The sequence below is a fragment of the Eurosta solidaginis genome, chromosome 1, assembly GCF_040869045.1.
Source record: "Eurosta solidaginis isolate ZX-2024a chromosome 1, ASM4086904v1, whole genome shotgun sequence".
NCBI lineage: Eukaryota > Metazoa > Arthropoda > Insecta > Diptera > Tephritidae > Eurosta > Eurosta solidaginis.
The window spans coordinates 73,452,224-73,478,424 of record NC_090319.1 but is presented as its reverse complement, the minus strand read 5'-3'; the positions used below and the strand labels follow the sequence as shown (position 1 = coordinate 73,478,424).

Below are 26,201 nucleotides of genomic sequence, written 5' to 3'. Positions count from 1 at the left end.
AAGATCGAGTGGGCAGTGAAGACGTTTTCTAAGTTTAAATCGCCGGGCCCAGATGGTATATTCCCGGCCATGCTACAAGTCTCAAGTAGGGCGGTCGTGGAATGGCTTCAAATAATATTCGATGGGTGCATAAGACTGAATCATGTACCGCACTCTTGGAGAACTGCTCGTGTAGCTTTTCTACCAAAGGCGGGGAAGATCGGTCACGTGTATCCCAAAGACTATAGACCCATTAGCTTAACATCATTTCTGCTCAAAACCTTTGAGAGGCTGATAGATGTGTACATAAAGTCCAACGTGGATGAAAAGCTGCTCTCCACAACACAGCATGCGTACACCAAAGGCAAGTCGGTAGACACCGCATTGCATAGGGTGGTAATAAGCATAGAGAAATCCCTGGAATATAAGGAGTATGCTCTAGGAGTCTTCTTGGACATTGCCGGGGCTTTCAATAATGTTGCAAAATGGGCGATTATGGATGGTCTTAATTACATTAAGTACATCCTGCCTTAATCAGATGGATCGGCTGCATGTTAAATTGCAGGAAGATTAAATCACAATGGGGATTGTACGAGGCCACGAAATCAGTGGACAGGGGCACGCCGCAGGGAGGGGTGCTATCACCTCTGCTGTGGACACTGGTCATCAACCAACTGCTCAGGCAATTCGATGAGGGACCCGTAAAACTTACGGCTTACGCAGATGACGTTGCAATTGTCATAAGTGGAAAATGCCTTCCAACGATTAGTTCTTTGATGGATCGGGCGCTTCGGGATATTCATACCTGGGCATCTAATGTCGGGCTGAAAGTCAATGCGGAGAAGATGGATATGGTCTTGTTTACAAAGAGGTACAAGGTCCCAAATTGGACCAGGCCTAAGTTAGGAGCGGTGACCTTACAGGAGAAACCTTGCACAAAATATCTAAGAATCATCCTAGACAGTAAGCTGTCATGGAAGCTCAACGTGGAGGAGAGGGTCAAGAAGGCCTCAACGGCACTCTATGCATGTAAAAGAATGCTGGGGTGTACGTGGGGCCTATCGCCCTCTCTTTCTCATTGGGTTTTTACAGCGATTGTAAGCCCTATTCTATACTATGGAGTTCTTGTTTGGTGGAAAGCCACACAAAAAACAACATACCTCAAAAAATTAGAGGGGGTGTGCAGACTATCGATGCTTTGCATTACGGGAGCCCTGAAAACAACCCCGACGGCTGCACTGTATGCCATTCTGCACATTCCACCTGTAGAGCTGGTAGCAAAGAACAAAGCGTTAACGACCGCAACCAGGCTCGATGCTTCGGGGCAGCTTGAGCGCCGACTATATGGCCATAGTAGTATAGCGTCCTCAGTCACAAGACGAACAGACTACATGATTCCCTACCTGCACTTTGAGGGAGATCTTAAGGCCACAATAGAGGTGGACGGTTGGCGCAAGGGTGCGCAAATGGCGGACGAGGCGATACATGTGTACACAGATGGTTCCAAAATAGTGGAAGGAGTAGGGTCTGCGGTATACTGCGCTGATGCGGAATTAAGCAGATCCTACAGGCTGCCGGATTACTGTAGCGTTTTCCAAGCGGAAATATTAGCCGTAACCAAAGCAGTAGAAACCCTGGAAGAGAATAGCTTAAGCTGCAACCGTGTTAACTTTTATATTGACAGTCAAGCAGCAATTAAGGCAATAATCTCGCATAGCACAGCATCTAAATGCGTGTTAGAGTGTAAGCAGTCTCTGGAGAGAATCGGGACAGGGAGAAGCATACATCTATATTGGGTCCCAGGGCATATGGGAATAGATGGGAATGAAAAAGCGGACGAATTAGCTAAAAAGGGCGCATCCCTTGAAGCTTGCTCCGCAGACGTCCCAATTAGATTGGGCGAGATTAAGCGAAGGCGAGAGGTGCACATGATCGACCAAGCAGAAAAGGCGTGGGTTCAAGCGCGGGGCTGTAAAGTGTCTAAGATTATGTGTAGGTCTTACAACCTTAGACTAACACAGTTGCTTCTATCATTAAAAAGAGAGGACTGTAGACTCATGACGGGTATTCTGACTGGACACTGCCTTCTGGCGTCACATGCCTTTAAATTAGGCTTGGTCAGTGATAGCAGGTGTAGGAAGTGCGGGTTGGAGGAGGAAACGATCGAGCACGTTCTGTGCTCGTGCCCTGCACTTGCCAGGCTAAGACTCCAGCTATTAGGAGTGATACAGCTGTCAGATCTAGAAGCAGCAAGTGGCTTAAGTCCTAGGAAGCTTCTAGTATTTGCCAAGAGGACGGAGTTATTTTATAACATAGGTCCTGGTTTTTGATAGGGTTTTTCAGTTTGGTCGTTAAAACAAACTTCTGGTAACACTACGGACTCAATCAGTCTATGTGAGGTCCTCATGGACCGGCCAGTTCAAACTACCTACCTGACTTATACGTCCGCTTGAAATATGTTCGAGCCCAGAGGCCGCCGTGGCGTGATGGTAGCGTGGTGCGCCTACCCCATCGAAAGTCCTGAGTTGAAGTCCCGAGCAAAGTAACATTAAAATTAAGAAACAGTTTGTTCAATTAGATAAACAAAATTCTAAGCGGAGTAGCCCCTCAGCAGTGATTTAGCAAACACTCCGAATATATTTCTGCCATTAAAAGCCTCCCAATGAACACTCATCTGCTTTGCAAATGCCGTTTGGAGTCGGGGTAGAACATTTAGGTCCCGTCCCGCCAATTTGTACGAAAAATTAAAAGTAGAGCGAGACTATCACGCCCTGTATTAATTAATTAATTAATACTCCCAGAGGCACTGATACTTTGGATCTGGGTTCAAAGACTCCAGCTCCAATTCCTTCTTGTGCTTTCGAGCCATCTGTGCATTGTATGATCTTGTGTAGGCGTTGGATGCTCCCTAGTATAGATAACATGGAACTGATATCTACCAATTCCACTATATATCTTTGCTGAAAGACAACCTGCCTGAGGAAATCAACCCTCGGGAGTTGAGTCATTGGGATCTGCTCTTTTAGTTATTCCATGTTCCGGGATAAGATAACCTATCCCGTATCCCGATTCTTCTTTGCGATATTCAGCAACATCGCTTAAGTCTGAGCTATGTGAATTTAAATGAATTACTGAAAAGGCAGCGACTATTTCAAAACCATTTATGACTGAAACAGTTAAGAAAGCGTTCGAAGGGAACATTGCAATGTTGAACATTTCAGATGAAAGCACTGCGAGGGGACGGGTAGTTTGGAGTAAGTACGATTTTCTACAGAGTAGGTATATACAAATTACTATTGTGGCGAATGTTAGCATCACTATGCTGTTAGTAAATAAATGTACAACAACAATAAAGCAAGCAGCCGCACTTGTCTTCATGAACACATCAAAGTAATCCATTTATACACGTACATAGAAGGCGACGAAGAATATCTTATAGCGTTTTCTTTTCTGGCTATAGTGTTACGCTTTTTGTACGCCGCGCAAGGGTTGTTGTTCTATTCTTAAAAACAGACAACGCCTTTACGGGGTATTTCGTTCTTTTGTAAAAATAGTTGCTTGCTCGCAACGCAAAAGCATTACACTTTCACCCTGTATAAAATGGCGGTGTGGCAGTGCAACTCTGTGAAACTCTCAATTCGCTCTTGAGTTCCACATATACTCTGTTAATATGAGTGCAAAGATCACCTACCAGATTGCGCATTCACGAGTTCAAAATTGCTTCGTTCTGCGCAATTACGTCACAGTTGGCTGTTTGAGCGAATAAAAGAAAGAGAGAAAAAAACAAGAGCTAAAGGAAAATGACGTAAGAATTGCCCATAAAAAAGAGATGATCTAATGTTTACATGCGCAATGCGCAATCTTCTTGTGTGATTTGTGATATGAGTGAATATGGTGAGATGAAATGTTCTTTGTATGCACTATAAATGTTGACAATTTTCTGGGGTAGGAGTAACACTATTAAGGCTTTACCATTTACTTAGGCAAAAATTTATTTCAGAAAAGAAAACGCTATTAAATGCACATATGTAGTCATCAGCTAAGAGCAGAAGTTGTTACTCACACATACACACATACAGCTAAATAACCAAGTATGTGATACAACTGTTACATGTTCGTGAAAAGAGATATGCGAACGAGGTAACAGAGGGTATTAAGGCAGCACAAGCTGAGGAATAACTAATCAGTTTGATTTAAACACGCTATTAGTGAAGTATAAATGTGAAGTCCTACTCCCAAAGTAGTCTAAATAAAGACCATTTTGCAATACTAAATACTGGAGTTATTTATTCCACAGTTCAGCGATTCGAACTATAGTAACTAGAAGGTGCATAGTACTCAGGAACTCCCCCAAAATTCGTTATATTACTATGGCCGCATTTAAGCAACTTTTAAATAAAATAAAAATAAATGTAAGGCGGGATAACCTTCGAAGAGATCTAAGGCCGAGCTTCTCTTCCAATTTGCGTGGTGCTCCTCTTGATTTTCCCTGCAAATTGGCCGGACGGGGCCTACACGTTTTATGCCGACTCCGAACGGCATCTGCAAGGCAGATGAGTTTTCACTGAGAGCTTTTCATGGCAGAAATACACCCGGAGCGCTTGCCAAACACTACCGAGGGGCGACCCCGATTAGAAAAGTTTTCTTCTAATTTAAAAGCCTTATTTCTAAAATTTTGATGTTGCTTTGCCCGGGGTGTGAACCCAGGGCATACGGTGTGGTAGGCGGAGCACGCTACCATCACACCACGGTGGCCGCAAGCACTTTTTATTTGGATATAATGGGCTCATAGTATAAACAACAATATTTGCATACATATTTATGTATGTACGTAACACAGAATTTTAACTCGAAAATATTTACTGATAAGATAGGTAAATTATACCAAATCGCGATAATAAATACTCACACTTGTGCAAATTTCTGTCTGTCGCGCAAACATTCTTTCTATGCATTTTATTCGCTACAATTGTACATACGTACATACATTAGTATAAGAGATTAATATAGAACAAAAATATTAAATTAAAATAATGAAAATATTATAATTGCAAGTAGAAGTAATCAAGAACTATAAAACAAGTTTTCAGTACTAAAGTTGTAAACGACACAAATAGTCGTAGAGCTGGGCAGACGCGCGCAGTGCAGCAAACGAAGAGGCAAACGCGAAAGTTTATAAAGAGGAGCACAACAGTTTTGTGTTTAAACAGCATCCCTCAATTATTTGCAGAAGTTTCAGTAATTGAGAAGTTTATTTAACTTGAATTAATCAAAGTGTTCGATCCACCCTGTGAAATATAATTTAATGTTGAAAGAAATTGTCAAACGCCACTTGATGCTTTGAACATCACATTAGAGTGCTCATGGTTAAAAAGTTTAAGATACTAAAGACTTTCACACAGAGAAACGTGGAATTGCGCATTAACAACAACGCAGTTATTTTTGAATCCCCTGACTAATCATAGGAGGTCCTACAACACATTTTCGGTACAGTTACAGGGTCATATCAAAATCATTTCTGGATTATTCTTGAAATCACTTAACATTTCGGAACAAATTTCCAACAATTTCCGGATCGTACTTGCCAGCTCTCTTCGGTACTCGCCGTCGCCAACACATAAACGTCCGGAAATCTTTCGAGTAACTTTGCTCTCGAAAACTCCCATTTGATGTTGTCATGGTCCTGTCCCATATAGCAGAACGGGTACGATAAGTGACTTGCAGAATATTGTAACGAATTTTAGGGATTTCCTGGTAATTTGCACCTTCTACTAACGTTCGAATCGCTGAACCGTTGAATAAATAACTCCAATATTCAGTATTGCAAAATGGTTGTTGTTGTAGTAGTACTTCGCCCCATCCAATAGCTGCGACCGATCACAAATTGGTAAGAGTTTAACCTGTTACAGTATCCAGATCGAATTTGAGCTGGAGCGACTCGCGTTTCCCTGGGGAGTGTGCTTTCCTGTTTGGTTAGCATCTCATTTCTCTCCCTGATGGGGAGTATTCTCGCCTCATTATGTAGATGATGTTCTGGGGACATAAGAAGACAGCCTGTGGCGGTTCTGAGATCAGTATTTTTGCAGGCCTGTAGCTTCCTCCAGTGAGTAGTTTTTAGGCTTGGCGACCATATAGGGGACGCGTTGAATGCAATCGGCCGGCCAATTGCTTTGTAGATGGTAATGAGCGTTTCTTTGTCTTTTGCCAAAGTAAAGCCACCAAGAGATTTGAGGATTTTATTACGGCTCTGGATTTTCGGTACAATTGCTGCTGCATGCTCACCAAAATGTAGATCCTGATCAAACGTCACACCCAAGATTTTGGGGTGTAGGACAATCGGCAGCAATCAGCCGTCGACGTGGATGCTCAAAATGGTCGACATTGGGGACGTCCATGTTGTAAATAAGGTCGCGGAGGATTTAGTCGGTGATAATGCCGGGTTTCGCGAGGCGAAAAAACTGGAGAGATCAGGGAGGTAGCCGTTTATTCTGTTGCAAAACTCATCGATCTGTGGGCCTGGGCCTGTGGCTATTATTGTGCAGTCATCGGCGTAGGAAACGATAGTAACTCCTTCTGGTGGTGAAGGTAGCTTTGATATGTAGAAGTTAAACAAAAGTGCCTCTTTCCCTAGGCTTTTAAGCATCGGCATGGATATGCCGCCTGGGCCCACTGCTTTGGATGGTTTAGCATGACCGATGGCATCCTCAACCTCTTTGGCGGTGATGGTAATTGGAGACGCGCTGAATTTATATTTATGTGCCTGTCTGATGGCCCTCCATCTATCTTTGTCGACCGTAGAATGCATTATATATTATCGGCAGAAAGCGCTCGCGCATTTTTTCGCATCCGACGGCACTTTATCGCCAAAAGCGATGGACATTTTGTCATTGTGCCTAGACGAATTCGATAGGGACTTTACGGTGGATCAAAGCTTACCTACACCGGCAGAGAGATTACAACCCATTAGGTGCTCCTCCCATTTCGCCCGCTTGTATTCATCCACAAGCAGTTTGATGCGTTGGTTAATATCCCTTATTTGGGGGTCGCCGGGATCGTGCTGTCTTATAAAGTCACGCTCTCTCACTTAATTTGCGGCAACCACCGGAAAGTGAGGCCGAATTTCAGGAATTCTACCGGCGGGAATGAAGCGAGCCGAGGCGGATTCTATGACCTTGCGGAAAGCACGCTCCCCTTGGCGAGCATCAGTCGGGATAGGGAGGACAGCAAAGCGGTTTTCTGTAAAGGATTTGTATTCATCCCATTTTCCTTTTTAAAGTTTATGAAAGTGCGTTTTTCTGTGACGATGAAGTCGGCGGTACGCTCGAGCGAAAAAAGTATAGGCAGGTGGTCGGATGCCAATGTTACCATCGGCTGCCAGTTGCCGCAGTTTACGAGTCCTCGCAAACTCGTAGACTACGGGACGCCCTTGGCCGTGAACAGCAAGGAGTCGCAAAAGATTTATAAAAGTTACGTGAACGTCGAGTTTTGGGATTTATCCCAGAACAACCTGTCCGATGCAACCATCCCTTACACGAGACACACTGACAAGAGTATGACCGTCCTAAAAAGATTCTTTTGCGGCAGACGCAGCAAAACCATTTCTCAGGATCGAGGTCAGGAGACCGGCCCGGATTGGATTCGATACCTTCCCGGAGCAAGAGAATATGGAGCAGTCCCGCTGCAAGGAGCTGCTGGGAGAATGACAGTTTGTGGGAGGAACGCAAAAAATTAAATGGGGTTACACTGAAATGACAGTCCTTGGTCGGGAAAAATCCCGAGTCGCTCCGGTATTTAGAACCGACTGCCTTGGGAAGCCTTGCAAAATGGGCTTCATTTAGACTACTTTGGGAGTAGTACCTCAAAATTATACTTCACAACTATTAGCGTGTTTAAATCAAACTGATTAACCATTCCTCAGCCTGCGCTACTTTTATGCTCTCTGTCGCCTCGTCCGCATATTTCCCCTAAGGTCTATACGTTTCATCTTCTAGAACTGTTGTATTTCCTGCCTTGTAATTTAGCTATATGCATGTGCATGTGTGAGTAACAACTTCTGCACTTAGCTGATGACTATATATCGCTCATTTACTTCAATAGTGTCATAACTAAAAAACACAATTTTCCAGGACAGTCATTCAAAGATTTTAACTGCCATATGTTGCGCATATAAAGGCATATTTTCATTTTTATAGCACGTGGTAAATTTTTAACTGATCACAAAGATTTTTTTATACAATATAGATCATGATATTAGGTACGTTTATATGTTATTAACTCAAAAGTCGTGTTTTTTGAGTTATGACACTATTGAAGTAAATGAGCGATATGTGTATGTGAGATATTCTTCGTCGCCTTTTACGTGTACATGTACATAAGTGAGGCTGCTTGCTGTTTTTGTTGTTCTGATTGTTTACTAACAGCATAGTGATGCTAATATTCGACACAATATGATTTCATTTTCCGAGAGAGTACTTTACTTCTAAATTACCTACCTAGTCCAAAGTATTGGCAAGATAGATTCTTCGCTGGATATCAAAGCTGGTGTTGTTCTTTGTTTTAATGCTGGTTCCAAAATAAACGAAGTGTTTTACTTTTTCGAAATAATGCCGGCCAACAGTGGCGTGGTTGCCAAGACGTAAATGCGCTGACTCTTACCACGATGACGGCAAGTACTTCCTCTTGTCCTCATTCACCATCAAACCAATCTTTTTCCAGTTTGTAGTAAGCAGAACTTATGGCCTGGGTATTCAGGCTGATGATATCAATGTAGACAACATACGGCAGTATTTGCGCACTTATATAGGATATTGTTCCAGAGCGGTTCAACTCTGCAGTTTCATTATTTTGTCCAGCGTCAAATTCGGACATAGCGGCATATAGACAGCTCATTTTCATAGTGTCAAATTCGGCTTTAAAATGGACGGAAAGGTGGAGGTATTTGGCGCATATTGAAAATCTGGTCGATGGTAGATTTACCAGGTCTGAACCGCACTTAGAAGATCCAATCAGCCAATTCACTGTGAGCTTCAATCCTTCGCATAATACGCTAGAAAGGATTCCGCGATAGTTGGTGCACTGAGCAAAGAACACTTAGAATGGACCGACCTTATTTTGCAAAGAATGCTGATGCATATGCCTTACCAGATCCTCGCCGCCGTATTTGAATAGCCCCGCAGGCAATTCATCGGCCCACGCGGCCTTGTTGGTTTTTATTGTGGTTATTGCTATTCTGACGTTGTCATAATCGGGAGGAGGGAAATTAACTCCATCATCAGCGATTATGGGATAGGGTTCAACATCCTTGGGGAATACATAGCTGTCTCCATTTAGGAGAATATAAAAGTATCCTCTCCATAATTTCCTCCCTCTATACTATCTGGACATTGGTTACAAGGTCGAAGCTTTTGTTCTTACAGGAGTTTGCCCCGGCGTCTCGCTTCCATTTTCAACTCGCTGTAGTGTTCACACATTCTTCTTGTGGCGTTCCCCAGTTGTTTTTCCGTAATCACCGGAATGCTTCTGCTTTTCGTGGGATTGACTTGCACTCTCCGCGAGAAAGTTTGAGAGTCAAGTTTCGTAATATTGGCAGTTGTTTCGATTGCATCCTCTCGATATCTAACTTGTGTGTTTTGTTTCTCGCTTTGGCAGCGATAAGGTAGTGATCCGAGTCGATATTAGGCCTTCGGATTGTGCTCACATCTAAAACACTGGTGGCATGCCGTCCGTCCTTCACATGGCGCCAAAAACACCTTTTTGCCCACTCTAGCGTCGTCTTTCTCCAATGCCGGTGCAAGGCCAAGGATGAATAAAATATTTAAAAATCTCAGTTTTATTTTGATAGCGGCCGGACGTTCGTCCAAAGGCATGAACGTTGGACACCGAAGCTGCGCTTATTTTCAAGGCCACTTCAGTAAATTTCACAATTTTTAATTTTCTTTCTTCCTTGCTTTGTCCATCGCATTTCTGTTGCATTAAGGATCAAGGCATCCCAGGTGGTTGCCCTCAAATCGTAGTTCCTCAACGTTTGCAGAGGCCGTCATCAATAAGGGTTTGTCTCCTAATTCCAGTCCTTCTTTATGATTTCATGAATTCCGCTCAGCGTAGATGGTAGTAATACACACGCTTTCAGTAGAACCTTGTGGTGGTCAAACGCTGCCGATGAAGTCCCCCAGCTAGCCCTTAATCCGATTGTGTCAGTGTGGCTTACCCAGGATATCGCCTTCTCAAACTAGCTCACCACTAAATGGTTGTTCAGTGGCTATCCAGAGGATACTTTGGTGCTGTAGTGAGCTGCTTGAATCGTATCAAAATAATCACTCTGGCGGTCAGAAGCTTTCTCTACTTGAGTGGACTCCTACATGCGGCTGATCCTCCAGAAGCTTTGAGAAGAGTTGTGAATAATCTCGTTTTTTATATATGTGTCCCCAGCTTGGTATTTTCCGGGCGAGTACATCTTAATTCAAGCGTTTGGAGCTCTTCATAAATCGAAAAGAACACTCTAATGCACTACGAGTATAAATATGTTAATATGCTTTTTTATACATATTATCATAATTAATTGCTTAAATAATGGAATTGTTGTCTTTCAGCTGAAACTGTGGCGTTGTGAGTTACAGTGCTAGTAAGGACGGGACTGTCTTCGGCTATGCCGAAGACTTCATACCTTTCATGAATGGGGCTGAACAATACTCTTATCCCGTTCGTAATCTCCAAATAATGGGATGTATAAGATAAGAAATATATAGTGAACAGATGTACATATCTAAACGATTTTTAAGATAAATATAAAAAAAAAATGGGAAAAACCCCCTTATCTGAACGATCCGTTGTATGAGATATATATTATATATAGTATATATCACCAAGTTTCACGTTTTTATATTGGAAACTAAGGGAGAAGTGGCCAAAAATCTTTCTATCTGAATGATCGCTTGTATGGGATATACACTATATATAGCTCCGATCAAAGTGATTTTTTCAGAAAATCTTCTATAATATATTAAAATATATATCACCGAGTTTCACGATTATACTTTCTAAATTAAGGAAGAAATGACCAAAATCGTTTTATCTGAACGATCGGTTGTATGGGAGATATATGTTATAGTGGTCCGGTCCCACTGGATCCAACAAATGTCTAATATAATACAAAAATACATCCTTGTGCCAAATTTTATTGAGATATCTCAAAATTTGAGGGACTAGTTTGCGTTCAAACAGACATACGGGCAGACGGACATGGCTATATCAACTCAGTTCGTCGCCATGATCAATTCGGTATACTTAAAGGTGAGTCTATCTTCTATGTTTCTCAACGTTACAAACATCGGACCAAAGTTAATATACCATTTCATATTCATGAAAGGTATAAAAAGCGTGCTAATCAGAAAGGGAATTTAATAAACAGAAAAAAGAAGTACAAGAACAACTGAAAACTAGTGAAAGTCAACAAAATTATTTAGTTTTATCTGTATCTACTTGTCGCTCTTTGCAGCTCAACCACTGCTGAATAAACAGTCAAGTCTTAAGTGCTTGTCGTTTATCTGCGAGTAGTTGGAACATCCTAAATCAGTAAAGCAGTAAAGAAGCAGTGAGAGAAGTAATTGTGTATAAATTTTAAATAACTTCATAGTTTATGATTTTGTTAAAATCGTAATTGATATTTGAAGCCAACATTGAATCAATCATTTCATAACATATCGAGTGCTGAGTGGATAATCAGCCTAGTTTTGTTGACGACCCGAAAATACTCTAGTTCAGGACGTGTTTGAAGTACTTCTGACGATGGATAAGGCGTATACGAAAATTAGTTCTGAGACATGTTATTCTTGAACCGAATTCTCTGATAGGGCATTTTTGAAAAATATTCTGATATAAGGCGTTTTCGAACTGGTAGCCAAGATAAAAAATATTATGAAAAATTAAAACTAAACAATTCACAGATGGATGGTGACAGTGCGCAAGTTTTCAGATTGATTGATCAGTACTTATTGTGGCGAAAATTAACAGTTCTATAAATAACTATGCTGCTACTAAATAAATGCACAACAACAATAAAGCAAGCAGCAGCACTTGTGTACATGAACACATCAATCATCATTTACACACATATGTACATAGAAAACGACGAAGAATATTTCACACACATAACCAGCAGCTTAGAGCAAAGAAATCATCTCACATATACACACATATGTAGTCATCAGCTAAGAATTGTTACTCATTCATATACCAGCATATAACTAAGAAAAGCAGGAGATACAACTGTTCTAGAAGGTGAAACGTCTAGGCCTTAGGAGACATATGCAAACGAGGCAACAGAGAGTATAAAAGCAGCGCAAGCTGAGGAATAAGGAATCAGTTTGATTAAAACACGCTTTCGTGAAGTACGTGAAATTGAAATATAATTGTACTACTCCCAAAGCAGTCTAAATAATGACCATTTTTCAATACTGAATATTGGAGTTATTTATTCGGCTGTTCAACGATTCAAATGTTAGCAGAAGGTGCATAATTATCAGAAACACACAGTATTCGGTACATTATTTTTTATTTGATTTTTGTGTCTATCTCTTTAACCAAGCAAACACTTTAATTTTTTTTATGAGATCAAGACAGAATTTGATTCAAGGTTATATCCTTAACCGTTCACGCTCTACGTGGATTGATAAGTTGAACAATCAGTAGAGAGTACTCAACTTGTTTTTGTGTATATCTCTTCTACCAAGTCAAATTATGAATTTTATTTGCATTCGTCAACTATCATTAACGCTGGGTAGTATAATCGATTTATCGACAACTATTGACGACTAAACCAATTATTGTGTATATATCTGGAACCACGCATAGTTTCAATTTTTCTTCCTTTCGAAATGTAGATAGGACAATTTGGTATAATTTTGGTGCATCATTAACCTTTCTAATTGAAAAAAGGAAGACTATCGGTACGCAAATGATCCAGCATCTAAAACACGCTATATATCTTAAGGCAAGCAAGGGTTTGAAATCTTTTTTTTGCATTATATAGGTACCTTTTTGAAGATAAAGAGACAATTTCACTTAAGGTTATATCTTTAGAGATAAGATATAGAAGAGATCTAGCAACAAGAGGCTAATTATTTCAAACTAACAGTAACCATACTTTAATAAACTAAACGGCCATTGCGTAAATACTCAACTAACCAAGCACAAGTGCGCCTAAAAGCAGGCCAATTAATTGAAGATTGAAAAGTTTCAAGTGGTAAATTAAAATTATTTTGATTCAAATATAAACGGAGCAGTAAATTGAAGTACTTAATTGAAGTGTACTTCAAAACTACATAATAACATTAAAATGCAATTAAAATGTTTAGATAAAAAAAAAATATTAAAACAAAGCTTGCAAACAAGATGGTGTCGCTTTGTGCTTTGCAAACGAAATGTTTGTAAATTCAATTTATTCTAATAAATGTCATTTATTAAGTCTGCAAAGTTTTTGCGCTTAAATTATTGTCACAAAGCAAAATGCACAAAAGTATGCCACATAAAGTGACAAGTGAAAGTGTAGTGCTGAGATTTTTTTAATGAAAACAAAAAAAACGAAGTGTCAAAATAAAAATAAAGTGAAGCGTAGTTAACGCAAAATATAAGTGCATTTAAATCAGATTAGCAGAGTTGATTGCGAAAAAATGTTATACTGAAATAAAATGAAAATGGTTAAAAATAAATGAAAACATTCCTATAACTATACTACAGAGATGAATTTTAATGGAATATTTTGTTTTACTTCATTATAACGCCGCTCACTCGAACTCGCCATTGACTAACTATGGCAACCTCGCAAATGAAAAAAGTTTTGTGATATGAGTTTGTGAGAGCTTCGGGCTTTGCTAGGGGCTTGTGAGCTTTTCTGAGTTGCTCTTACATGTTAATTAATTTTTAAAATATTGCGAAGCTAACTTTTTCACATAACTGCCTACTTTTAGGAGGTGCATTCAATATTGCGTAATTGAAATTTTGTTGTAGATCAATATATATATAATCATCTATTCTTTTACGTACGAAATGGATTTTCATGATCCATGTGACTACGAAATTATTTGCGAACCAATCTTGGAAGAGCCACCCATACGACTGCTGGGCTATGATGAGTTTCGCATAAGATTTACGGGTAAGTGAAATAAGAACAATTTTTGATTTTATTTTTTTTCTCGTAAATCTATTTTTAAAGGCTTTCAAATATTAGCCGAAGCAACAGGTATGAGTCTGAATTTGTAGACAAACTTTCGTGTGTTTCGTTCGAAAGATACATGTGTTTATTTCAATTTGCTTGAAAGTTGGGCTTATGCCACATTCGCAACCTGTTTTGATCTGTAATTAATCGTCAAGGATATGTTTATCGCAAGTCCTCTTTCGATCCTACAGTTTTTCAATTTACAACGCATAAGTTTTGCTATATATTCTAAATCTTAATACAATTCTTAACAAATTTGAGGCATACTTTTAGGCATGTTTTTATTATATGCAGAGGGCTTCGCCATAACATTGAGTTAGAGTAAGCTTGTTGTTAGCATCATTTATTACTGAGTATTAGGCCGGGTCGATTTGTGGGGAGGCAAAAAAATGGCCCTTTGCTCTGTGAAAATCGTATTCTAGGAATCAAAATATGAAACTTTGCCGAAGGAACCATACCTCTAAAACGAATTCTGATGTCCCCCCCCCCCCCCCCCTTTGGGTCGTAGGGGCAAATTTTGAAAAATCCCACTTTGAAATGCCTATGTTTTTTCTTTTTGGAGTTCATTTTTATACTCAGTTGAGCAGAGCTCACAGATAATATTAAGTTTGATTGGATAACGGTTGGTTGTACATATATAAAGGAATCGAGATAGATATAGACTTCCATATATCAAAATAATCAGGATCGAAAAAAAATTTGATTGAGCCATGTCCGTCCGTCCGTTAACACGATAACTTGAGTAAATTTTGAGGTATCTTGATGAAATTTGGTATGTAGGTTCCTGAGCACTCATCTCAGATCGCTGTTTAAAATGAACGATATCGGACTATAACCACGCCCACTTTTTGGATATCGAAAATTTCGAAAAACGGAAAAAGTGCGATAATTCATTACAAAAGACCGATAAAGCGACGAAACTTGGTAGATGAGTTGAACTTATGACGCAAAATAGAAAATTAGTAAAATTTTGGACAATGGGCGTGGCACCGCCCACTTTAAAAGAAGGTAATTTAAAATTTTGCAAGCTGTAATTTGGCAGTCGTTGAAGATATCATGATGAAATTTGGCAGGAACGTTACTCTTATTACTATATGTACGCTTAATAAAAATTAGCAAAATCAGAGAAGGACCACGCCCACTTTAAAAAAAAAATTTTTTTTAAAGTAAAATTTTAACAAAAAATTTAATATCTTTACAGTATATAAGTAAATTATGTCAAGATTCAACTCCAGTAATGATATGGTGCAACAAAATACAAAAATAAAAGAAAAGTTAAAAATGGGCGTGGCTCCGCCCTTTTTCATTTAATATGTCTAGGATACTTTTAACGCCATAAGTCGAACAAAAATTAACCAATCCTTTTGAAATTTGGTAGGGGCACAGATTTTATGGCGTCAACTGTTTTCTGTGAAAATGGGCGAAATCGGTTGATGTCACGCCCAGTTTTTATACACAGTCGTCCGTCTGTCCTTCCGCATGGCCGTTAACATGATAACTTGAGCAAAAATCGATATATCTTTACTAAACTCAGTTCACGTACTTATCTGAACTCACTTTATCTTGGTATGAAAAATGAACGAAATCCGACTATGACCACGCCCACTTTTTCGATATCGAAAATTACGAAAAATGAAAAAAAATGCCATAATTCTATACCAAATACGAAAAAAGGGATGAAATATGGTAAGGTAATTGGATTGTTTTATTGACGCGAAATATAACTTTAGAAAAAACTTTATAAAATGGTTGTGACACCTACCATATTAAGTAGAAGGAAATGAAAAAGTTCTGCAGGGTGAAATAAAAAAACCCTTAAAATCTTGGCAGGTATTACATATATAAATAAATTAGAGGTATCCAACAGATGATGTTCTGGGTCACCATGGTCCACATTTTGGTCGATATCTGGAAAACGCCTTCACATATACAACTACCACCACTCCCTTTTAAAACTCTCATTAATACCTTTAATTTGATACCCATATCGTACAAACTCATTCTAGAGTCACCCCTGGTCCACCTTTATGGCGATATTTCGAAAAGGCGAACACCTATAGAACGAAGGCCCACTCCCTTTTAAAAATACTCATTAACACCTTTCATTTGATACCCATATCGTACAAACAAAGTCTAGAGTCACCCCAGGTCCAGAAAGGCCCACTCCCTCTTAAAATACTCATTAACTCCTTTCGTTTGATACCCATTTTGCACAAACGAATTCTAGAGTCACCCCTGGCCCACCTTTATGGCGATATCTCGAAACGGCGTCCACCTATGTAACTAAGGATTACTCCCTTTTAAAATACTCATTAACACCTTTCATTTGATACCCATATCGTACAAACGCATTCTAGAGTCACACCTGGTCCATATTTATGGCGATATCTCGAAAAGGCGTCCACCCATAGAACTAAGACCCACTCCCTCTTAAAATACTCATTAACTCCTTTCGTTTGATACCCATATTGCACAAACGAATTCTAGAGTCACCCCTGGTCCACCTTTATGGCGATATCTCGAAAAGGGGTCCACCTATAGAACTAAGCCCCACGCCCTTTTAAAATAATCATTAACACCTTTCATTTGATACCCATATCATACAAACAAATTCTAAAGTCACCCCTGGTCCACCTTTATGGCGATATCTCGAAAAGGCGTCCGCCCATAGAACTAAGACCCAATCCCTCTTAAAATACTCATTAACTCCTTTCGTTTGATACCCATATTGCACAAACGAATTCTAGAGTCACCCCTGGCCCACATTTATGGCGATATCTCGAAACGGCGTCCACCTATAGAACTAAGGCCCACTCCCTTTTAAAATACTCATTAACACCTTTCGTTTGATGCCCATATTGTGCAAACAAATTCTAGGGTCACCCCTGGTCCACCTTTACGGCGATATCTCGAAACGGCGTCCACCTATGGAATTAAGGATTACTCCCTTTTAAAATGCTCATTAACACCTTTCATTTGATACCCATATCGTACAAACGCATTCTAGAGTCACCCCTGGTCCATCTTTACGGCGATATCTCGAAAAGGCGTCCATCAATAGAACTTAGGTCCACGCCCTTTTAAAATACTCATTAATACCTTTCATTTGATACCCATATCGTACAAACGCATTCTAGAGTCAACCCTGATCCACCTTTATGGCTATATCCCTAAATGGCGTCCACCTATAGAACTATGGCCCACTCCCTCATAAAATACTCTTTAATGCCTTTAATTTGATACGCATGTCATACAAACACATTCCAGGGTTTCCCTCGGTTCATTTTCCTACATGGTTATTTTCCTTATGTTGTCACCGTAGCTCTCAACTGAGTATGTAATGTTCGGTTACACCCGAACTTAACCTTCCTTACTTGTTCTCTTTACAAATTTATTTAGTCAGAACATATGTAAATGAAAAAATGAATTTAACTTAGTAATAGAAAAGAAATAAAAAAAAATTTATTAGAAATTAGCGTTTTTACAACCCCCTTTAAAAACCAAGGCATCACTGTGATGCATTTGCATGTCGTAAAATTGTTTGTGTTGTTTTTTTAAGCCACCACAAGACACAGCAAGTAGAATTGAAATTGCCCCTACCCAAAAGTTCGACCCAAAGGGGGGGGGGGGGGGGGACATAAGAATTCGTTTTAGAGGTATCACTCCTTCGGCAAAGTTTCTTATTTTGATCCCTAAAATACGATTTTCACAGAGCAATGAGCGATTTTTAAATCGACCCGCCCTACTGAGTATACACTTCGATATATGACACTAGTTTATCTTGTATGTATTGGATTCCAAGCTTGAAATACTTACCAAGCATTATCGGAAAACCAATTTAACAATGAAATGTTATTTTAATTGACTTTGAAATTTTTTAATTTTCACCAAACTTTTTCACACTTAAAAAAATGACAACAAAGTGGAAACTCTCTTTTTGATTCAATTATATACAAGACCGTCGACTTTCATTTCTTATTCAAGACGAATTCAGTACCAGGTGGTGTTTTTCCATCAGTTGATTGTTTCTTCTTTATAATTTCCAAGCAGGGCGAATTCGTTGATTGATTATTTTGCTTACAACGCCTTATACTACATGTCAGGTAGCGGAATCAATGAATATTTTCTTTTGACTTGACATTCTGCACGGCAAATTATATTGAATTCGCATTGCCATCATCTTGCATAGACGCACTTTTTCTTATTTGCGCACAAAACTTTCAAAAAAAAAAAAAACTTTTTACTTCGCAGCAAGGCGAATTCAGTATCAGGTGTTGTTAGCCCAACAGCTGATTTCTTCTTTTTGATTATTTTCCATACAACGCCTTGTACAACAATATGTCAGGTAATCGCAATCAATGAAAATTTTGACTTGACATTCTACTGCACGGCGAATTGATTGAATTCGCTTTGCCATCACCTTGTATGGATTCGCCTTGCTTCGCAAAAAAAAGTATAGCAAAATTTACGACTGTCAAAAACCTGACAAAATACAAATTGGTCAAGGCGAATTTATAAAAGGTGTTGCCAAAGCGTAAGTCAACCCAATTCGCCGAGCAGAAGAATGTCAAGTCAAAAGAAAATTGGCATTGATATCTTATGACCCCAGAACACCATCTACATAATGAGGCGAGAAATGAAATTATTTAGGGAGAGAAATGAAATGCTAACCAAACAATTACTGTTGAATACCCAGAAACATGGGCATCACAACAGACATCTGATTGATGAGCCAACACCGTCCAGGGCCTTAAGGGGTCATTTCCGTAAGCATTATGAGTAATACGGCACCTGAGAACACAGCCGTATGATGCCAAAAAACACAAGCAGGTCCTCAGTGAACTCCACAAAGAGGCATCGGACCTCTATGCCAGGAATTGCCCGGTGAATCCTGTACTCAAAGAACAATACCCAAAACTTGCAGAAGAGGAACGCTCTAGGGAAACGCGAGTCACTCTAGCTCAACTTCGATCTGGATACTGTAAAAGTTTAAACTCTTACCTATCCAGAATCAACCCGATATAGAAAATGTATGTCCTGCTTGTAATGTGCCTCCAAATAACACCAACCATTTTTTCAACTGTACTGTGGAACCAACGCCTCTAACACCCCTCTCATTATGGTCCCCCCTGTTGAAACAGCAAGTTTCCTTGGACTGCCGTTAAAGGATATTGATGACAATTTGGGATCGGTCGCACGTATTGGATGGGACGAAGCACTGCTACAACAACAGCAACATTGATTTCGATTAACTGGCATATTGTGGTTCCGCGTCGTTGTATGGAAAAATATCAAGATGAAGCTATCAGCTGATGGGATAACGCCACCTGGTATTGAATTGACCTTAAAACTGGGTAATTTGTGTTTAACGGAGTAGATTGCATTTTTCTTATTTTTCGGTAGCTTCTTTTTTCGGGAAATAGTATAGACATTAAACTTAAGGAAAAATATAGAGAAAATAGATGGACAATAAAATAACCCAGTATCATAGAGGCACTAGTATGATAAATATATAAAAAAATGTGTTTCGAGACATTCTTGATAAAAGTTTTAAATTTAGCAGCGTCATATCCTAAATTTTTTTTACTCAGTCTAATGCAGCTACATATGTATGTACATGTATACATGCATACATGTAGATATAAATATCTAATTAAGACTCTTCCCATTTTTACGCCCACTTTATACTGATAATTTTGAAATTAATCAAGCATTTACCATTATCTTAGATATACTTTTTATACTCAGCTGTTCTTCTAAAAGTGTACTATGTATTAAGCTTAGGCAAGCACCTCCGCAACTACTTCGCCCGCCAAGCAAATAAACAAATCATAAGTGTGGGACCCTCAGTTGGGTTGTAACCAAACACTTTATACTCAGGTGTGCGTTTTCTCTTGTACAGTGTTGTGTTTATTACCTGACTATCAACTTCCATAAAACATATGTTCTTCGATTGTTGCCTATCGAAACGTTAACAAATGGTCGATGAGAAAAGGGACCGTGCTACGCATATTTCTAAAATTTTTTTTAATTTTTTAATTTTTTGTTATAACGACACTTCGGAAGTAAAACATAGCATTGATTATAGTATTGAATATAAATACTCCATGGTATGTTTAAAAGTTTTGTATATTAAAATGGGCGTAAGCCTCTACCGATTTTTTTCAAAGAACGCAAATAACAGTGCCTGAAACTAATATTTTCAATTAACACAGTTTTTTATAGACTTCTGCTTCAATAAATGTTAAATACGGGCACGAACGATTTTGGTTTCCCACAGAGAAGAGCAAAATATAAGAAATGGCCAGCGAACGAGAAAAACAAATTACCGGAAAATGTATCGAATTGCTTTCGATAAAATATCGATTTATATTCATTTGCGGAGCTTCAAATCAAAACGCATTAATTACACTCGAACAGGCTCGAGAAAATTGAGAAAATGTTGTAACGAATTTCGGGAAATTCCGCTTATTTGCAACCTTCTACTAGCGTTCGTATCGCTAAAATGTTAAATAAATAACTCCAATATTCAATAATGCAAAATTGTCTTTATTAGACTACTTTGAAAATACCTCACAATAACACTTATACTTCGCAACTGATAGCGTGCTTAACTCAAACTGAATTTCATGCTTGCTCAGTTTGCGCTCTTTTTTACTCTTCGGTTTCCTCGTTCGCATACATCTAGGCATTTCTTCTTCTAGAATTTACTACTCATTTACCAGCTATAAACTCACCAGCTATAAACTACAGATGCACTTTTATAGCTTCTCATATGCGCGTGTATATGTGAGTGATACTTCGACCAATGATTGCATACTTTTGTGAGCATCTCAGATATATGCATGTGTTTGTGCATATCTCTCCGCTTCTTGTATGTACATATGTGTAGATATAGTGATTGATTTGTTTATGTAACTAGATACAAGTGACTGCTTAGTATCGGTTTAGAGATGATAGCATGTTTTAGTGTTGCTAATATTCGTCACAATATATTACAAAAATGTAATGTGTTATTACAAATACAATTTTTTCGTGTGAATTATAAACAGGTTATACCAATTATCCTTATACTTCTCAGCTGCTATCCTGAAGATATTGAAAAGGAGAATATGAATTTATCAAAATCCGAAAAAAAAAATGTATGTGCATTTATTTCGTTTTGATATGGAACTCCTCATTTGTTATCCACAGCAAAACAAATCGATTTCTCTTCGGTAACACATCGATAATTTTCATAACAAGTCGATACCTTTTCGACAACAAATCGATAGCTTGACGATAAGAAGCCGATAGTTCCCCGATAACACGGAGCAACACAAAATTTGACTTTGACTTCAAAGCATTAAATTTCAATTCTTTAGGTCGTAATTTGACGAAAAAAAATATATATGGCATGAAAAAGTTTGCTTTCCTGTTTAGGAAACCGCTTGAAAGAAATTATTCAAAATATGTGGTTTTAATTTTTACTTGAAAATAAAACAATTCAAATAAATATTTTTATTAAGTTTTAATATCGAAATACTTACAAAAAAGTGGAAAATGATATAAAATTGTACACTTTTACTTTTCCTTTTATATTCATAGGTACTACCGCTCAATAAACCCCAAATATAGCCTCCCATCATGATTTCATTATATTGGCCTTGATAACGTCGTTCGAAGAAGAGCCGAAAAGCTCTGCTTTACTTTTTGGTAAATTTAAATCTCTAATCAAATCATTAAAATCTTCAGTAGCGATGAAATGATGTTTTGGTTGTCGGCAAAAACTCCTTAACCGCATTGCTTTTATAAGAGCTAAGAGATGATCCATTTCTCTGCGATAATTTTTTCGGTGGCTCTTCTACTGGTCGTGTTAGATCGTGTGCGACTGGCGCAAAAGAAGACCGAAGACCAGGATATTCGATAGGTTTTGCATTTTTACCTCTACGTCTCTTACTCGGATTCACAATGCAAAAGTAACAGTCTTTAATGCGGTCTTTTCGTACTCGCCAGATTCTTGGTGTTGTAAATTTCATAGATCTTTGCTCACCTCGATACCAACCTAAAATATAGAATGATAAACCAATATGTCTACTTTATTTAATTTACTATTTAAATAAAATTAGCTTATCTTCCAAACATCTTTTGCAATAACTACAAACAGCATGTGGAGCCCATGTCTTGATTCCAAATAGGACAGCGAAAATATGCTCCGTAGGCTTCACCGAGGATGAGAGATGTATTTAATAATTCATATTTTATATCTCGAACTTTAATAAATTGCTCACATATATAACAAAATCGCTTCATATTCACACTTTCGCGACGACATTTTAGGCTATTCTAGATTTGTACAAAACACCTGATCGTTGTTTAGTTATCACTGTAGCGCCGTGAGTATTGTTACTATAACTATTACGAAAGCAAACTTTATACCGAAAAAAAGTATTTTCCTTTCGTTTTTGTTTATAAGAAAACAAAAAATCATGAAATAAACTTTAGGACAAAGAACAAATTTTTTTTAGTATAATGACAAATCATCGAGAACAGTAGTTATAGATAAAAAGCCTATAGATCGGTGGTAGAAAACCAATAATATGCCGACAGCAATCCGATAATAATAATAGCCCAATAATTTTTCGTATTCATAATTGAATTGTTAGGATCTATGCTAAATTATTCCAAAATAGTACCAAAATGATCTCGGTGTACTCGCAAACATAATCCCGTAATTATTTCGAAATGGCCCAAAAAATGTCTCAAATTAATCTCAAAATAATCTTGGTATGAGTATACAAATTTTCCATCAACAATGATGGCCTTAGAAAGTGGCCTTGCATGAACTCAAAAACATAGATCGGGACGTCGTATGTTTTGTTTAAATTTTGAGGAATAATATTTATTTGCAGACACAACTTATCAGTGGAATTCGACAAAAGCACTAATTTTTTAAATTTTGTATTCGTTATACTTCTTTAGAGGCACGTTGTGAAAAATTGATGAGAGTGAAATTTTAAAAAATGTGCCACAAATGTCACAGGTTGGAAATGCAGCTCGTGCGTATGTTCGCTGGGAATTGTACAAGCAAACTTGCTTTGAGTGGGATGTATGTATGTGTTAGGAAAAAAGCCACAAACAAAATACAAATAGCGCCTATATTTTTGGTATGTTTGTTTGTATGTACATGTATACTAATGACTACGCACTAAGCAGATTTAATCTTATATATTATTTCTAATTGCTGTTTTTATGTGCAGGGGCCCTATTCAGTAACTGTGAGTTTTAAAATGTACACTTTTTCTTCATATAATTTGTATGAAAGAAAAATGTACATTTCAAAACTCATAGTTAATGAATAGGTCCCCAGGTCCCTTTCTCGCTCTTATTTGGAATCCAAATCTATAAATAAAGTTTGGTTTTAAAGATGGAAATTCGCGCGATTAGCGAGCTTTGGGCATTATTGGTCCTAGTGGTTTTGTTTAGCTGAATTTTATTAACATAATTTGTTAAAAATAAACGATTGTGAGTCATCAAAGAAATCTATTTGTACTATGGCACTATTGTGAATATTTAATTAGAACTAACACTTCATTACCGGCAGTTGCTAACATTCACCAGATGGTAACACAAGCATATGTAAGTTTTTATTGATAGAGGATTGATTGATAAAACAGCTGATTTCTGCTGATATTTGATATGAGACTTTTATATTTGTTGGGCAAGATCCGCACGGGTTCGACTAGTCTATCTTATTTACAAATATATTTTTGTGTACATGTGTTTGTCACTGAACTCCTCCATAAGACTAGACCGATTTTGGTAAAATTTTGTATGTGTATGTTCAAGGGGGTTTGGGGATGCTTTAGATGCATAATTTTAGCAGGGAAATTGACCAGGAAGAGACCTATTCCAAATAATATTATTTATGGCATGCTTCGCTTGAAACTCGATAAAGGGGTAGCTTTTTGACATATATAATATCTGAGAAATTTTCCTTCCGGGCCGACCTTTTCTACATAAATCAGTTTAAAGTGCGATTTGCTTCAAATTCGGTACAAGAGTATTTACTTTCTTTTCGGAAAGTTGACCGAAAGTTAAATTATATTTATTGCGGGAACCCGGAGAGTGTTGCTGTGCATTTTCTTTCCGAGAAGTGGACCAGGGACCGATCTCTCCGATGAATTTCTATTCACTGTTCAATTTGCCTGAAATTTGGTATAAAGGTAGCCCTTTTTATTATAATTTAATTTCTTAAGCAAAAGGTATACATTTTTTTATAGTGGTATTTGTGACGATAACAAGAATATTCTAAACATTTGGCCAATTTTCTTAAAAACCTCAGCAAATTCTTAGCCACTGGCTTAATCAGAAGTAATATTATTCAAGTATGCTAATCAGTTTTCAAACATAAATAAATACATACACATGTTCATACGATACTAACATATACGCAAATTCTTTTGGCAAATAATTCTGAAGGAATAAAAGATTTATTGTGTAAAGTGATAGATCTGAGGCTTTAGTATTTAGGTGGAGTACGAAAATATGTGCAATTTACTTCATTTCATGTGCTTATGTCTACAAGTATATATTTACTTTGGAGCGAAAAGTATTCGGACTTACTTATTCCGGCTTATTCTCCCCTTAGCGAGTTAGGGAATTAGAATATACCCGCAGTAGATATGCCTGTCGTAAGAGGCAACTAAAATACCAGATTCAAGAGGTTTGTGTAGTGCAGCCTTTTGAGGTTACCAGCGCAATACATAGCTTCTCCAAACCTAATTGTCAACCTCACCTACCCTTGGCGAATCCTGTTTTATTAACAGCCGAGGCTTTGGCGACCCCGAACTCCTCATGGATCTAGGGGGTGGGAGGGCGGGGTTGCCTAGAAGGTCGCATGTGGTCATAACCAATCGTTCCCGAGATGGTCGGGATTGGTACTGGATTTGCATCCGGCAAAGGACTATCAACTCGATAACACTTCCCAAGGCCTTCGGGGAGTGTTCTTATCGCCACAACAACAACAACAACACTCACTTATGCTTTAGAGCCTTTAGACGACACTTTCTAGTCCTAGGTGGTTCCGAGGTAGTGTTGTTGTTGTGTTAACACTGCTCCGCCCCTTTCAATAGATGCGACCAAACACAAATTGTCATCAAAGCCCACTAACGGGAGTCCAAAGAAACTAGCAATTTCAACAGATGGTTGGTATCATGTGGCGACACATCGCATGCAGGACACATATTGGGTACATTGGGGTTGAGTCTGGACAAGTAAAAGTCAAACCTGTTACAGTATCCAGCATGAAGTTGAGACAGAGTGACTCGTATCTCCCTTGATAGCTTGTTTTCTTCTTCCGTAAGAGTTGGCTAGTGTATATTGATAACGGGGTTCACTAGGCGCAGCCTAGCAAAGGTGTTTACCGATGCTGTGTGGATAAGGCTTACGGCCTCCTTATGCTTATCTGTATCTTACTGGGGTGTTTCCTTATCCCGCCAGGTGTGTTGACACTTTGCACTTTCTATACAATTTCGGAAACACTCGCCTTCAAGGTGAGAGTGTTATCGAACGTTACTCCTAAAATCTCTACGCTACACATAAATTAATAGAGACAGAAAATCTCAAACTGTGTTGTTAGTGTAAAAAATGAGATAAGCTGGAATTAGGAAAAAAGAAGACAACTGCAAGCAGGATAGCCTGTTGGCTTAGGCAACTGCAGAATCGACGAATCGAAACGAAATTCTCTGATAATGATTACATGGCGGTTTCCGATCGCCATTAGCCAGTAAATGTGTACGCCTACACTTATATTCAGTATTCCCAAATATGTACCATGGTGTATATGCACCCCGCTTACGCGTACACTTCAACATCGATCACTATTTTTTTCTGTTTGCATTACTCTCTGCAGTTCGAAATTTAGCCGATTTTGTATTTTTTTATTATTGAAAGATTTTGAGATTTATAAGAGAACTATCGAGTCTGTTTTTTGCTGCGTAGACATCCCAATTAGAATCGGGCGAGATTA

At 38.5% G+C, this 26,201-nt stretch overlaps 1 protein-coding gene across 9 annotated transcripts in view; it reads left to right on the top strand.

The window, feature by feature from the left end:
- The first annotated feature begins 13,967 nt into the window (after positions 1–13,967).
- Dys (Dystrophin) overlaps positions 13,968–26,201 on the top strand; it is a 1,130,370-nt gene continuing 1,118,136 nt past the window's right edge. For 2 of the 9 annotated variants that reach the window (XM_067758253.1, XM_067758251.1), the window contains exon 1: positions 13,968–14,128. In XM_067758253.1, coding sequence (XP_067614354.1) covers positions 14,023–14,128 — 106 coding nt within the window. In that variant the 5' untranslated portion in view covers positions 13,968–14,022. The remainder of the gene's footprint in view (positions 14,129–26,201) is intronic. The other 7 variants (XM_067758263.1, XM_067758258.1, XM_067758240.1 and 4 more) reach the window with 6 other exon arrangements.